This window comes from Antedon mediterranea, chromosome 4 (genome assembly GCF_964355755.1).
Source record: "Antedon mediterranea chromosome 4, ecAntMedi1.1, whole genome shotgun sequence".
NCBI classification, from domain to species: Eukaryota; Metazoa; Echinodermata; class Crinoidea; order Comatulida; family Antedonidae; genus Antedon; species Antedon mediterranea.
The window spans coordinates 23,396,660-23,412,683 of record NC_092673.1 but is presented as its reverse complement, the minus strand read 5'-3'; the positions used below and the strand labels follow the sequence as shown (position 1 = coordinate 23,412,683).

At 31.6% G+C, this 16,024-nt stretch overlaps 3 protein-coding genes across 5 annotated transcripts in view; 2 read left to right on the top strand and 1 right to left on the bottom strand.

Moving 5' to 3' along the window:
• The window catches only part of LOC140046961 (carboxyl-terminal PDZ ligand of neuronal nitric oxide synthase protein-like), a 46,546-nt gene that overhangs the window by 9,840 nt on the left and 20,682 nt on the right, over positions 1-16,024 (top strand). The gene's annotated exons all lie outside the window — the stretch shown is intronic.
• LOC140046960 (uncharacterized) lies at positions 6,066-8,142 on the top strand. 2 transcript variants are annotated; one of them, XM_072091735.1, is made up of 3 exons: positions 6,066-6,257; positions 7,191-7,598; positions 7,696-8,142. In XM_072091735.1, exons 1-3 carry the CDS (start codon positions 6,124-6,126, stop codon positions 8,009-8,011), a joined length of 858 nt encoding a protein of 285 aa, XP_071947836.1. In that variant the 5' UTR covers positions 6,066-6,123; the 3' UTR covers positions 8,012-8,142. The 2 variants fall into 2 exon arrangements, with proteins under 2 accessions (XP_071947836.1, XP_071947837.1); XM_072091736.1 differs by having other exon boundaries at positions 6,135-6,872; positions 7,696-8,130.
• On the bottom strand, positions 8,493-10,096 carry LOC140046958 (uncharacterized). Of its 2 annotated transcripts, none has more exons than XM_072091733.1 (2): positions 9,909-10,096; positions 8,493-9,579 (listed from the first exon to the last, which is right to left on the bottom strand). In XM_072091733.1, the coding sequence occupies exons 1-2, from the start codon at positions 10,094-10,096 to the stop codon at positions 8,688-8,690; spliced, it is 1,080 nt and encodes a 359-aa protein (XP_071947834.1). In that variant the 3' UTR covers positions 8,493-8,687. The 2 variants fall into 2 exon arrangements, with proteins under 2 accessions (XP_071947834.1, XP_071947835.1); XM_072091734.1 differs by having other exon boundaries at positions 8,493-9,572; positions 9,909-10,049.

Below are 16,024 nucleotides of genomic sequence, written 5' to 3'. Positions count from 1 at the left end.
AATGTAGGTGATTGGCTATTAAAGAAACATTGGTGAAATCGTTTTACTGTATTGCCAATCCGTTTTGGGAACTATTTTGTGCCTGCTATTCTGATATACTGTAGATGCATTCCAATGTGAATCCATCCTATGTTTTAATTATGCTGTGTTTATACAACACCCTAAATTTTAACACATCTTTAGCCTTTTTCGCAATTAAAATATCACACGGAATCTCTTCAATATACAACACACATCTCATAAGCATGTTGAATATGTGTGTAATAGCGTGTTATATACGCACCCTTAGATTGGCTGGAAGAAATGTATAGCAAACATACTGTCTGGTTTATAACTAAACAATATGTAAAATTTAAAAAAAATAAATCTCTTACTACATGATAAATGGAATAGGGGCTGAATCAAGTTACATAGAAATCTAAAAAAAATGTGTAATTGTATACCTACTGTACACATTAACTTCCTAATCGCAAATAGCGCTGTTTAGACAATCACTAGTAACGATAATGGCATATTTAGCTTACAACGTAACCATAGGGGGAATACAAAACTGTTATAAATATTTGCATAAAATCGTAAGTGCTTAATTCAATGCAGAATGGATTTGGTTGTCGAATATGTTAGCTTGTCTTTTTAATGCTTTTAATGTTGTCTAGTCTGACTGTTTTTGCTTAGAATCTTTCTAAAGAAAATGCATCAGATTCAATCATACCTGTTTGGTGACAACATTGTCTCACTAGGCTTGTGAGACGGTTATTTGAACCAGTACCAGTACTAGGCACTGCTCAGGGGCCCCTTGAGCTCCGGGGCCCCTATCCAGTGAGCGCTCATCTGTTACGCCACTGGATAACTGTTTTTGGCTTGGTAGATCGTAACATATTAGGTACATGTAAAGTCTGATGCTAGCTTGGCATGTAATGTGTAGTTTTATTTGCTAGATATGTTAGCAGTTTAAATTTTATATTTCACTGATGGATTTTGCGGCAACTGACCATAATAATGCATAGTTGTTTAGTTGGTGTTTTACATCCATCATCATTATGTACTTGTAAAAGTAACGGGATAGAGTAACGACGTAAATTATTGTTGTCATCAAATATTCATTGCTGTACAATCCCTGTGGACCAATTTCAATACTATCGGATTATTTCATCTTCATTTATATTTTGAAGGAAATGTCGCTGTTTATACTGTCATACACACATCAATTTAAAAACTGCGTTAAAACATTTTATTCACGTACAGTAGGTAATGCGTTAAAATAGTAAGATTAGAAAATCTGTGAAAGTCTACCAAATTACAGATTTTAAAAAAAGTTCTGCTATTATCAGACTGCGGTGGCTTATGGTATACAGTATTCAAATGTGAATAGATATCTACTTTTTTCACTCTCAACATTGCACATGAAACAGCATTACTAGTTCCAGTATGTTTAAATTTATATTGCTCTAGGACCGATAATTGTGAAGGGATTAATTAATATTTGAATGTTCATTATATCCCTTTATAAATTCTCTTTGACCACTAGGCTTTCAGGAAATAGCTGCATACAGAAGTTTCAGTAAAAAATTAAACAAAAAATACTATAAATATTTTAATCAAATAAACTAAAAAAACCTGTTAGATTGGATCAAAGCAAGTTCTAGCACATCTGTATCTGATGTTAATTAAATTCTATATTGTGTTTTTTGTTCCCTTTTTAATACATTATAATCATGTATGAAAAGATGTACCCATGACAACCAATATTATTTTATCATTAGATAGCATTCAATCCCACAGAAATATATTTATTCATTGTACAGTATTGGTTGCTATAGTACAGAGAGTGCAAAACAACAATTATTTAACACATAATTTAATCTTGATACCATAAAATAGTTTAGTAAACAAAAAATATATATTTGGCGATAAGATCATTGTTTTTGGTTTTTTGTTTTTAAACCTATAATTGTATAGAAACGAATTATATATTGTTTGTACTTTACTGACTATTAAAATTCTGTTTCTAATGTAATTTGGCAAAATATTATTCAGTTACTTTATTTATTTAAACTTTTGATATTTTACAAGTTATTAATGTACTGTATTTTGATAATTGAGAGGTACTATAACACAAATATCGCCATTGAGTACCAGTAACTATTTCTTTTCTTACATATTATTTTCTCATCTCAAAAACAATAATAACTATTTCATTATAATAATTTCTGGGTACATACAAGCTCTTAAAGAGTTTATTAAACCTAGGTTAAGGTTAATATAACCTATTTTTAAAATTTATACAGTATATTAAAGTTGAATTAAAATAAATATTTCTATGAAAATTGAATTCCAGTTTAAAATGTTTACAGCAAGTTTTATCCCTTTCACTTGGTTAAACCAAACATTCATCTCTATTCATTGCTATCCTCTCTATTCCTGTAGCAACAAATTTACCTAATTATAATTACTTGTACCAAATTATTCTGCAAATTCAAAAACTTTTCATAGTTAATTTTCTCTGTGGATGATTAAACAATCCATTTCATTGGGTAATCATGTAGAAAATTAAGGAATTTCTTTTATCCTGTATTGGTAAAGACCCAATTTTTTTGTGAAATACAGTATCATCTGTTATAAGTTCTTTTTAGAGTTACAGTAAATCAAATATTAATTTTTTTTTTTTAAAGAGTATGGAGAAAGTATAATAAAAGCAAAAAGTGCGGTAATAAATATTATTTTAAAACGAAAATTATGCTTCGTCAGTAACCATGGTAATGTTTATTATTAGATGTTTATTATTAGATGTTTTTTTCTCAATAACAGGTGTTTCTGATTGCCACTTTCTGACTCTGCATTTAAAATAAAATGCAATTAATTATAAAAATATTAGTTATAATATTTTTTATGTTATTGGGTTTTAGGATAACTACATACTTTAGATATTAAATATTTCTTTGAATGTCGGCACTATTTGTGCCAATGTTTGTACTGCGCCTATGAGTAATTTTATTGGATATATGATGCATTATAAATGTTTTTTTTTTTTTATTATAACCAATAAAAGGAAAACAAAAAAAATATTGGTTCTTAAAAGTCTTTTTATTATTTTTGTTTTTATTTACAGTATATCTATTTTATTTATTTTATAGACAATTTTACGTAAAAGTTAACGTACTGTACATTATACACTTAAATTAATGAATAAGAAGAAAAATATAGAGATATAATATATACAGTTATTGAAGTCGGTGGAATTTTATGTAACACAGCCGCCATAATGTGCATGTTATTTATCGAGGCAATCAAGCATAGCTGCGGTGAAATATTAATGGCCTGGCAAATGCTCCTCCCAAGCCGATACTTTTTATTTACCTGTTAACAAATGTTAGATTGAGGCCTCGTTGAGGCAAATAGCAAATCTGGATACTGATCGCAAAGCCGTCAACGCAGCTAACATGATATGATGTTTATGTGTAACCGATGTTCTCTCATTGAACTGTAGAAATCAATTACAGAGGAAAATGAACTCATCGGTTTGTTGTTTAGATGTCAAAATGAAATAAAAAATATTTTTAGATTGAAAATGACTGCAAATTCAACCAAATATCAAATTTTAAAAAATTGACTCAGATTATTTGAACTAGAATCTAATCCATCATAAAAAAAAAATTCTTCAAAATATAATACGTCATCGTTTAATGCCACAAAATCTCGATAAAGGTACAAGAAAATATTTCATCAAAAAAGAAACTCAACTGCTTCAGTACATGGTAAAGAACACACCAGTTGCAAACACACATACACAATGCAATGACATAATTAAAAGGTTTCTCCTCTTGTTTATTAATTTAGTGTACAAAACATTCAATTTGTTTTATAAAACAAACAAAATTAGTAATTAATCAACAATACAACATTATTCATCAGTGTGTCATCTGGAACATTTTTTCTAAGAATATGTCTAAATGATGTTCAATAACTCAGTTTAACTGACATCAAATGATGTTTACATCAAATAATCAAATGACTATTAATTATGGAAATTTAAAAAAACCAAAGGTACATTCACACTTTTAAAAAACTAAGGTACATGTACACTTCATATAATTAGACAGCGCCTACTTTTTTGTGAAAGGGATCAAGTGTGAATGTACTGTAGCCTTATAATGTATTATTTCAACAATTTTCTGGCTGACAAAATTGTCTGATATCTTAATTTTCTTATAATGGATTTAATTAGAAACCAAAATCGGAATAGTCTATTAGGAATGCAAGCTGATATGTTGTGATACTCTGAACAAATCAAACATGAACATTTAAACAACAACTTACTGTCTGGCCACAGACATAGTTTTCTCTGGTTGGTTTCATATAATTCTGCTTTTGTTATTTACCTGCCTCATCAACACCTTCAGTTGAACTATCATTTGCCTAGTCAACCGCAACATTGTCTGCAGTCATCTTTGTATGCCATCGATTACTCAGACTCCAATGTTAGTACATTCTTAAACTGTACTCAAGTGGCTTTTTTCCTTTCACTTGACTTGAGGTCAACATCGACTACAGTACTTAAAAATAATATTTATTTATAATCAAGCAATTTTGATTAAATAACAAGGGTATGAACTTATCAGAATGGTTATATATTTATTTATTTAAAATTTCGATATCTTGTGAAATGTTCAACTAAATATAAGCATAGAGATATTAATATATTGAACTATAATATCCCTATGATATAATTCAGTTTCTGGTGACGAAAATACCACTTTTAATTATGACTTTAATTCATATATAATTTAATGAATAGAATATTCTATCTAATCTGAAGGATTACATACATACTGTCAAGATCAGCATGATGCGTTTTCAATATCGTAATTGTCAATCAAGTTATCCACTGGAAAATAAATTATTTTGATCCATCTACCGTAGGTAAAAATGAGGTCAAATAACAAGGATTTGATGACAAATTTGATGATTCTTTCAATTTTTATTTACTGAAAAATAATCATAATAATGATCATATAATAGGTCACTCTTATTGTGCCTATATACACAAGCTCTCAATAGGCATGGTCATTTTTTTGGATCAAACAAGTATGGACACAATACTTCCACAATAATGCAGCTAGTAATCAGCGCAAAGTTGTGTCTTGATGTCCGGTACCCATTTTATACACCTGGGTGGAAAGAGGAAAATATGTTCACCTGATAAAACTCATCTTTGAAATGATGTCACATTTCTCATTGTAAGGTCACGTGACATTGGGTCAGTGATGATTGTAATAGGCAGTTCACATAAACGTGTTTACCACACCCTGCTGTATGACTCATTGATGTTTAGGGAAAATCCCAATTGTTCTCCATAAAGAATTATTGTGCCTTAGGCCTCATTGTGAATGGGAAATAATGTATTATGAACACATGCATATTATTTTAAATCTTGTTGTGCACTTCCATTACATTTCATTACAAAATGAAAGTACTGCACCTGTTTCATTAATACCTATATCAAAATGTGAAGACTATTAAAGAAATAAAATCCCATTCTTTGGGGTGTAGTATAAACTCTGTCTCCTTCAGGTAAAATTTAATTTACTTTCCTCTTATGATTTGTACATAATCAGAAATGCTATCAGTCAAATGTAAAATATATTGCTATTTTATTATGCATTTTATTAGCATTTTTCTGAAATACAAACAGAACGACACCAAGGGCTAAAATACAAAAAGAACAATACAAAAATTACATATTAAGTAATACAAAAAAATAAATAAAAATATTTGACTACTGAGTACTGTAAAAAATGTATTTGATATTAGTTATCGGGTAGTAAACAAAATTATAAACTTCTATTTAAAGACAAGATGGGTTGAAATCATGGCTTGTTAAATAACCTTGTATAGGTTTAAGCCATTGTCAGTTTATTATACTATAGTAAGTGGCAGTAGCTGCTATTTTTGGTCTGGTAAGGACAGTGGAGCACCTCCAACTGATATAGCATCTACTGCTACAGGTGGTGTCAGTTTTGTGTGATTACTAATCAAGAAGCTTTGAAAAATGTTAATAGCGAGCTTTCGTTTTAGTACGGAAGTAGTTCAGTACGGTAATTTGAACCGAAATGTGATCTACGCATGCGCAGAAATTTAAGACTCGCCGTAGCGCTAAATTTCAGAACGGTAGTGAGAAGAAATAGCGTCCTGTCTGAAACGAACATTCAGCTGTGTATTTTAATACGAAGGACACGATGGAAGCAGTATCGTCAAAGGTAAAGCAGTTTAATCAGTCGTTATTTTAGCTTTATGTAATCAAACATAGACTAGGCTATAGCATATTAAATGAATGTTCATTAATGTAGTGCTCTAGATCAGTGATGCCAAATATAAAATAAAAAAATTGGCTTAGAGATTCGGCCTAGGGCCTAGCTAGCCTAGGCTAGTAGTAGTATAATAGAGGGCAAACCAGTGGCCTAATCGAACTAACTAGCCTAGGGCCTAGCTGCGATACCCTAGCTGCTGGCATTTAGGCTATCCCTACACGGTCCTACAAATAAACACAACTTGCACAAATAGGAGGTCTAGATACGTAGGACCCCCTACTCAAAAGATGACAGAAAATGACAAGTTCAATAATATTGATAAAAACTAGCTAATCAAATTATCTTCAATTCAATCCTGCTTTGCTTAAAACAAAGGAGTTGTTTACTTTATTAGATTTATAACAACTCCCTGCCAATGTAGCTTAAAGTATTTATCTTATTGTCATACAATATAAGATATATGTAGATAAGCTTGTGTACATTTTATTATTTTTATCTTGATTTTTTATTTATTTTTTTTTCAAAACAGGCAGAAGAAATTAAGACAAAAAAGAGTACAAACCGGTTAGTTAGATAATTCAATAGTGCTCACTTTTTTACATTTATTTTAATATATTATTATAATTGTAAACTTTTTTTTTGTATGCACAAAACATATAATATTATATAATAGTATGCTTTTTTCAGTCTGAAATAAATGTGTTATCAATGTCAATCAATATTAGCATGATTAATTGTATAAAGTGGATAGTTCATTCAAGCTATATTATTTATTTTCATTTATTACTTCATTAGATTAAAAACTCCTACACTGAATTGATGAGAAAAATATTACATTAAAAAACACTATCATAAATTATGTGATTTTATTATTTATTTCAGCATGATCTGGGACAACCAAAAGGATCAAATCCTAATAGGAGAAGTAATCTTGGCTAGACCTTTTCAGTCCAAGAAGGGCACAACTGAGCGGGGAAAGGCATGGCAGGCTGTTGCTGATGCAATGAAGGCCCGTGAATACAAAGTTGACAGGCGGGCAGTGCGAGATCGCATATCTAATTTGATGGATAAGGTGAAAGGAAAAAATAACAAAGAAAAGGCAGCCAGTGGAATTGCAGTGGAGGAGACAGATGAGGAAAAGCAAATAAGGGAAAGTATTGAAGAATTCATCCAAGAAGAGGAGGATATAGAAATGTTACCAAAGGAAAGAGGAGATGAAGAGAAGAAAAAGGCTGATGGTGCAGAAATGAGAAAACGTGCATGTGAAACATTTGGAGAAACGCGGAAAAGGTAATACCAAATTTATGTAAAATGTAGAGGTAGATTAAAGTGTTTTTTATCCCCCTCTTCCTTAGTTTAGTTCTTATTTTTGTAAATTTATTTTTAGGCTTGATGTTGAAAGTAACACACCAAAAAGAAGGAATAGTGGGAATGACACAATCGGTATCATTCAAAAAAAAATGGAGATAGATCAGCAACTTCGAAGGGAGGAGATGGAGAGAAAAAAAGAGGAAGAAGAACGAAGGAGGGCAGAAGAAAGAGGAAGGGAAAGACGATTTGAGGCCTTCCAACAGCAACAACTGCAACAACAACAACAAATGCAGCAGCAAATACTTCAACAACAGCAACTCTTGCAACATCAAAACCAGCAAACGCAAACACTGATGATGGCATTTCTTAAGTCCATGGAAAAGAAAAACTAGATCCTTGATATATTTTTTTATTGTGCTAATCTGTGCAATATACTTTCTACTATAGTTGTTTTTATATATATTTATGTGTTTATTAATGCATGCCTTTATTTATATATACTTATACCATTGTTTCTTTCAATCTATTAATTATTATCTTGAATGTTTTGAATACCATTGATGCCAAAGAATATGTAGTTTAAATCAAAGAAGTTTTGTTTCTATATGAATGAGCATTAACAAAATATAATTAATACATGCTTTTCAATATCAATAAATAGAAACATTTATTTACCTTACGACGTTTTAACATAATACCGGTAATTCAGCTATCACTTTAGTCACAATTACAATAATTTACATTTTAAAAATACACTAAATATTTGTTCTATTGCAGGTGTATCTTTAGTGTTGGTATGTTATATACAGTTAAGTGTTTAAGAGTTTTCCAGGATTTTTATTTAAACTGGAACCATTTTATTTCTTTTAATCTATTAAAGGTTCTCTTGTATTACAGTTAGATGTTTATGAATGTATATATGTATATGGTTACAATAAAAATATTTATATGAATAACTTCTTAAATTTAAATGGAAACAGTTATTTACTTTATAATTTATACAATTTTTAATAAATTCAATATCACTTCTATCACAATTATTTACAATAATTTAGAAAAAAAATACATTCATTGAAAATATTCTTCCAGCGATGGCGGTTCAAGTTCAAAATAGGCAGATGTATTGTTCTTATACACACATGTATGTGCATTTGTAAGTATTCCAGAAACAATGTACATTTTGCCACATGCACTCAATTGCACTTTCTGAGACTTCTTATAGTCTGTAAATTTAAATATATTTACAATGTCACCAAATAGCCATTCAACGCTAATTCTGACTTTGGACATTGCCGCGTTGAAGGCCACTTGTTCTGGTGTTATCCGTACCGTCGGGAAAGGTGCTTGCAATTGTGGGCGCAATGGGTACGCAGGATCACCATACACGCACAATACATTTCCCTGTGGATCATGTGATCTGGCCTCAAGCTCTGTCAACAGACCCGATTCACGAAGGAGAAATGCATCATGTCTCCTCCCTTCCACAGGTCCATATAGGTGAGCTATGAGGCCATTGGGAGCTGTCACTGACTGGAATTTCATGGCATGGATTCTTTTGTGACCATTATACATAACTTGTTGATGCTGATTTGGTCGGCATATTGGCCTTACGGTTCCATCAACGAACCCCCAACAGTTCCTCAAAGCAGCACCCTTTGTGTGTGTTGCCTCAGCAAATTCCTGTAAATGTTGTGGGGATAACCATGGCTGGTCTAAGGATGAGATCCGATGTCTATGGATGTCGAAGATGTAGTTGGTCATCCACTTAAACGCCAAGTAAAGCTGTGGTACTGAACGTCCATAGTCCTTGATAAGATCTCCATATCTACAAGGATATGCATACCTTTGGAGTGTGATGCACAAAGCCTCAAGTCCATCAATTTTCGACTTATTCTCCAGAATTACAGTTGGTGGCACCCCCAAAGCATGTTTCAGCCGGTAGATATCATTTTTCTGGAATCTAAGGGAAATAATAATACACAGTATATTTTAAATCTCATAATGGATAACATACATGATACTGGACATGTTATGGGCATCATATATTAATTTAATATTTAATCAACATTTATTACTAAATAGTAGCTTCTGTAGATAGTATAGTAGCCTACTAGGGCTATACATAAAAGAAAGCAATACCTTCAAGGTATATGGAAGTATAATTGTTAGTAACCAATGTTAAATGTATTTAAGCTTTATAATGCCTTAACGTTATCTAGCCCTACCTAGTAGTAGATTATAAATTGATAAATAAAGTGCTACCCTGATTTAGCCTGATGGTCGGCTTACCTGAAATAGCTGTTGCATTCATCATCGTTGAATTTATCCAAGTTGAATTGATATTCATCACTTTTATACTGAAAATCAGGATTACTTGGGGAATTCATACTATACAACATAATGAATTCTTCCTCGTCCAGAACATCTGATATATAGGCAGCAACAAGAGCATCTCGTACCCTATGTAGGTTCGCCATGTTGTAAGATGCTGAAAGTCGAGTCAACTGATGATGGTACCTGATACATCGCGCACATGTTCCCGTCGCGCCCGTGAACAAAACGAAACAGAAACAGACATGACGGGAACCTAGTAAATGAGTACGGTCACGGTTGGTTAAACCGGCCGTACTGCACGTTTACCGTACTAAAACGAAAGCTCGCTATTATCTAGGAAACTACAGTGAGTACACATCTTGCAAACACTACTGTACAGTACACTAGGGCCCCGTTTCTGCTGCCAAGTATATATACGGTATATTTTCTTTACGGTATTTTTTTTGTCAGCAGAAACGGGTCTCATAAAAAATATACCGTATATATATGCGTTATATATACCGCATAAATATCCCTATCGTTTGTGGATATTATACGGTATATTAAAAAATATACCGTATATTTCGTACCCCATTTCTGCTGCACTCAAAATATACCGTATATGTGACCTGGCCCATGACACAAGGTCAAAAACGAGTGTGACGCGTTTGTTTGGTTTTTCTGCTGCATTGACACACGTGTATAAGCAAGCAACAGATTAAAATGTTACTGTGGACTGAAGAAATAACTATTTTTGCAATTCAATTGTGGGGAAAAGCGAAGGTTGGGGGAGACTGCATGGCAACAGAAGAGATACCGAGATTTACAAAAGTATCTCAAACAAAATAAAAGCAGAATTTGTGGTAGACTTAACGCCAAAGTTATCGGCAAACGCCGTCGTCTTCTTTGCATAAATCTAGTCAATGCCCTTCTACATTTCTAGATTGTGTGTGCGGTGTAAATTCGTTTCCACTTCTGCTCATTAGATTTAAAATAGAAAGCAATGCTACGACGTTTTACATTGTTTTGTTTTTGTCAGGTATAAACCTCACTACACAAGACTCTAGGTCAATCCATACTTCCGTCTCACGAAATGCATTTTGGGTAATGAAAGCCAACTTTTTTACAGCGCACCCACGAAGTATGTGCAGCGGAAACGGTGCACGAATTTCATATACGGTATATATACGGTATATTTGGGATTGGCAGCAGAAACAGGGCCTACATCACCCAAAAATCTAAGCATATCTTTAAATGTAAAAGTCACTGCTATATCACTGTATAGACTTGGTCTTGTCCCTAGGGCTTAACTCAGTTTGCTGCTTCTATGTAACTAAAAGCATAGCTTAGGCAACACAATTACATATGAGTGTATACGCAGTTAAAGACTTTTTTTTACGAATTCTACCTTTACTAAATTATTGATGTAGATGCAATGATTTGACTTTTAAGTTGAGTATCAAAATGGTTGCAATGATACCCAGATTTAGTTTAATGAAGAACTGAAAGAAAAATACGTATAACTAGGGTACTTTATAAATCTTAAAGTTTTGGGGATAATTTTTTCAGTAATCATTCCTTAAACAAATTGTTAACGCCTAGATTTAAAGCGACAGAGGCCAATTTGCAGGGTACGACCAGTTTTTTTAACTGTGTAGATAAAAGCAAAAGATATAATGAAGAATTCTATAAAAATATACTACTATACATATTGAGATGACACTGTTTGTGGATATGCTCTAATGTATCTGAATATATTAAAGCCCAGGTGCGGGCAAATTACATTTTTATTTATCATACTTACCAATAATTATATATATGTCCCCATGTTTCATAATTTTAATTTTTCTATTATGCTACCAACATTACTTCAGTGTAAAAGAATTACATTTTTATCTGGTAGATTTTGGTTTTATGAATAGCTGTCGTATATCCTATATTTGAGGATATTCCTATTCTTCTAGTTGTATGATATAAATGTGTTATGATTTTTCCCCCCTAATATTGTCTGAATTGGTTCAATGATGTTGGACAAAATTACTCATAAATGTCCAGAGCTTTTATAGTTTTTTGCAACATAAATGGTAACTCTAATTATGTTTAAAAGGTTTATGCCATTTCTGAAATTACCTGTTGGCGCATGATAAGTAGAACGACCAAAATTACTAGATAGATATATCATATTATCATTTTTGTGAAATCTATACTTGTATATATGAATATTCGGTATTTATTTCTAGATTTTAATATTTAATATTCACATTTCTGCTCTTAAAAATCCGTATAAGCAAATGTGAAAATTTTCCGGTATGTTCATTGCTATACTGTACCTACCAATTCTTGTTGTTCCTGATAGTTTCATATTTTAGGCATCTTTACATTCTCATGCATAACATAAAAAAAATTTGCTAAAATAACAAAAAATTACACATTTATATTGTTTGGTAATATTTGGTACAATATTTGAAAAAGAAAATATATTGTACTGTAGCTTTAAATATATCGATGATTCCCATACCACATATACTTAATAAGTTTTCTGAAAAGAAAAACTTAAATTATCAATATTGTTATCATGTTATTTGGTGCTGGCTGAGTGGAAATTTAGAATGCCAGTAAAATAGAAGTTCACTCCATGCACTTTAAATTCCAGAACTTGACATTTTCTCTCATCTTCCTTTACTTTATCTTTAATTGTTTATCTTTATGGATCAGTGTTTATTTATATTATTTGAATACCAAACTGGCTGAAAGGGGGTAACCTACTGCCTTTCAGCCCGTTTCAACATGCTGGTATGCAAAGGTTAAACTATGACAGGTAAACCAATCCAACCAACCACCTGTTCCTTCCAAAGAAAACATTCTTTGACATTATCTATAGTTGAAAATAGGTGATTCAAATTGGTTCTTTACCCTGGCTCGTTTAATATGGTGATGACAAAAACATAATATTTCATATCAAATTTGTCTGTTTATAAACTTTTATATAACAATTGTAATTTTAAATCCCATTTTCATTTGGTTTGGTTGTCCCCATCCCCCCAAAACAAATTTGCTTAATATTAAATAAGAATATTTTATATAAATAGTTTTAATCATGTTCTTTTCTTCTTTAACATACTAAATAGTGTCATCTGCTTTTTTATGTTTAAAAAATGTGTATCAATTTACCAAATATGGCATTTACAATAAGAGAACGAAATGCTTAATATTGAAATTCAGTTATTTCGAAAATTGAATCAACAAAATGATTTAAATAATGCATAGAACTCGCTGAAAACGGTAACCAAGAGACGGATACAATATACTGTACATGAAAACACTTTAGCACATTAAAGAAATTAAAAGTGTGTAGACAATTGGCATACAGTGGAACATACCATTATTCTAATTGTATATTATTTTGTATTGTGTTCGGCCTATATTCAATGAATATAGGACAGTGATTTGTGTATGAATGAAATACGTCAGTTTATTTCTGTTACTAAAAAAAAATAATTAAATTTATTTAAACAATGTTGTAGACACTGAATAGAAATGTCAAAATATTGCATACCAATTAACTTTTTAATTGTTAAAACAGTTATTGTATTCTACCTCTAATTGGCAATTATATAACAATTGGCAAACTAAGGGCCTGTTTCTATTAAGCAGAAAATACGGTTTTAAATACAGTTCTTTTGAGAAACAGTTTTTTCTTGGCAGCAGGGTAAAAATTGAGCTGCAACGCGATCTTTATTTATAAACAACTGCCGAAACTGGTTTCCACGAAAACCATTTCTTTTTTTATTTTTCAATAGAAGCAGCCCTTTTTTGATTGGTTTTAGTACTCTGGTAGTCTTCTTTTGATTGGTGGCAGCTGTTAGGGAATATTAATACAGAGATTAAGAAGTCATCTAATGTTTTTTTCTGTTTGGTTATTAATGGCGGTCTCTACTTTTTAGAAATAGACTTTAAACAGTCTATTTCTAGACATATTTTGATCACCATCAACATTTATAAATATTTAATGATTTATTAAGAAAATATATATTAATTTGTGGAAAATCAATAAACAACAACAAAGTTGTTGTCCACACCTGTGCACTATTCAAATACAATGCGAAAAAGTTATTCTCTATTTACTTTGTTTCACATTTAAAAGGAACTCTCCAACTTAGATTAGTAATTAGTTTCATTGCTATAACAATGAGAACACTAGATATGCTATGTGGATTGTTTATCGCATACAACCTACAGTAACTACTGTATGGCCTTCACAACAGCAATATGATTTATTCGTATATTTAAAATCATTCATTCGATTTGAAAAATATTGATGTAATAAGTATAACATTGGAACGACATATATTAATCTTTCTATGAATTTTAAACTACAAAGGTCGGGTGAGATATTTTTACACTCTCATACCGGATAGTCTATCGATACGCTTATTACGGACAATAATAGATGAAATCCTGTCTCAGGTGAATTCCACTTGCCCTGGGGAGATGACTAACTTGTTTTTGAAGTGATATCATTTGGCTATTAGAAACAAATCTGACGATCATTAAGCGATGCTTGCCCGAAGATATGCCAACATCAATACCTTGCTTCTATAGGTCCTAGGCTAAAGGTATTTTTGTGTTGGTTAAAGGTCACGTTAAGGTTGTTGAAAGCATCATTGGTTGTGTCCTTTGTGTTGATAACGTTAATATTAGAAGGCAATTTAAAATGATCGTCTTCCTGGCGACCGTTCGAAATAGATGTTTCCTGTAATCTGTGTTGATAGTATTTCCACACTGACAGGTTCAATATAGCTTTATGATATGTTAATGATCTTATTGCATTGTTCAACACAATGGAAAAAAGACAATATGGTTTATTTATTGAAGATAATAAACAAAAAAATTGTATCATTGAAAAAACATGTTGAACTGTGGTTGAACTGAATTAAATAATGAAATTTCCAAATGTTAATAAAGGGGTGTTTTTTTATTGTTGTTTTAACCACTTTTTTCATTCTCTGTTTTTTTTTTGTAAACATGCAAATGTGTGGTGTTATAAGTTATTGATATTAAAAATTAGTAATCAGTATGTGTGAAAATGTAAATGTTGAAATTACTATGAATTTGTTATTTTTATGTGTACATAATGCTGTGTTATTGACATATTTCATCAGTCATACAGTAAAGCATTGTTCCCACTTGCGATACAACATTACACAGCGACGTATTGAAGCAAAGTACTGTATTGCATGATCAAAAGTGAGAACTGACGACGAAGCCGTGCTGCAAACATCACAGGTTTAATGTCACGCAGGTGGGGCAAACGTAATTAGGGCATTTTCATACGTTGTGCATTACGTTGTGTCGCTAGTGGAACCAAGCTTAATCTAGCCTAATACAATGATAAGGCAAAATAGTATCTGTAGGTGAGAATCTGGTGATACACCTTTTTAAATCGGGTTACTACATGCTATGTGTCTAGGCCAATAGCTCTCTAGAGGACAGGTTGTGGTTACCTGGTAACCTGATACAATTAAAGAACATGGAAATCACTGAACCCCAGCATGTATCTCTTCTGTTCTGGATCACTGAATGAACCTGTAAGAATGTGAGGATTAAGCATAATTTAAACTACTGTAGAATAGCTACAAAACAGAGGGACTATCAAATATGGCCGCATCAATGTGCCAATTAGGTACAACATCATGATCATGCATTACTGGTGCTATGTCTGTTATGCCTGGCTATTCAGAATACAACATGAAAGTATTCTATAAAAGATTCTTGTTTCTAAAAATTTAAGATTTTAGAAACAAAATTTTTACAAACTGTGACATAGGATTTTCTTTATTTTAATGAACTTTATCATTTTAGGATTTGTTAATAACTTAATAATGTTGTCTATTTTGATTTTGATTCTCCTTCTTGACTACTGCCTCATTTCAATTTCATTACAGTAGATGACACTAATAATTAAATGATTTATGCAATCATCAACTGAATACGGCTGTCTTTTTCACAAGCAGTCAGACAATTTTCTTAAATCTTTTTTCCTTACAAGATCAAAATAAGATCACCTTTGATAGTCCACTAAGTGATTCCTT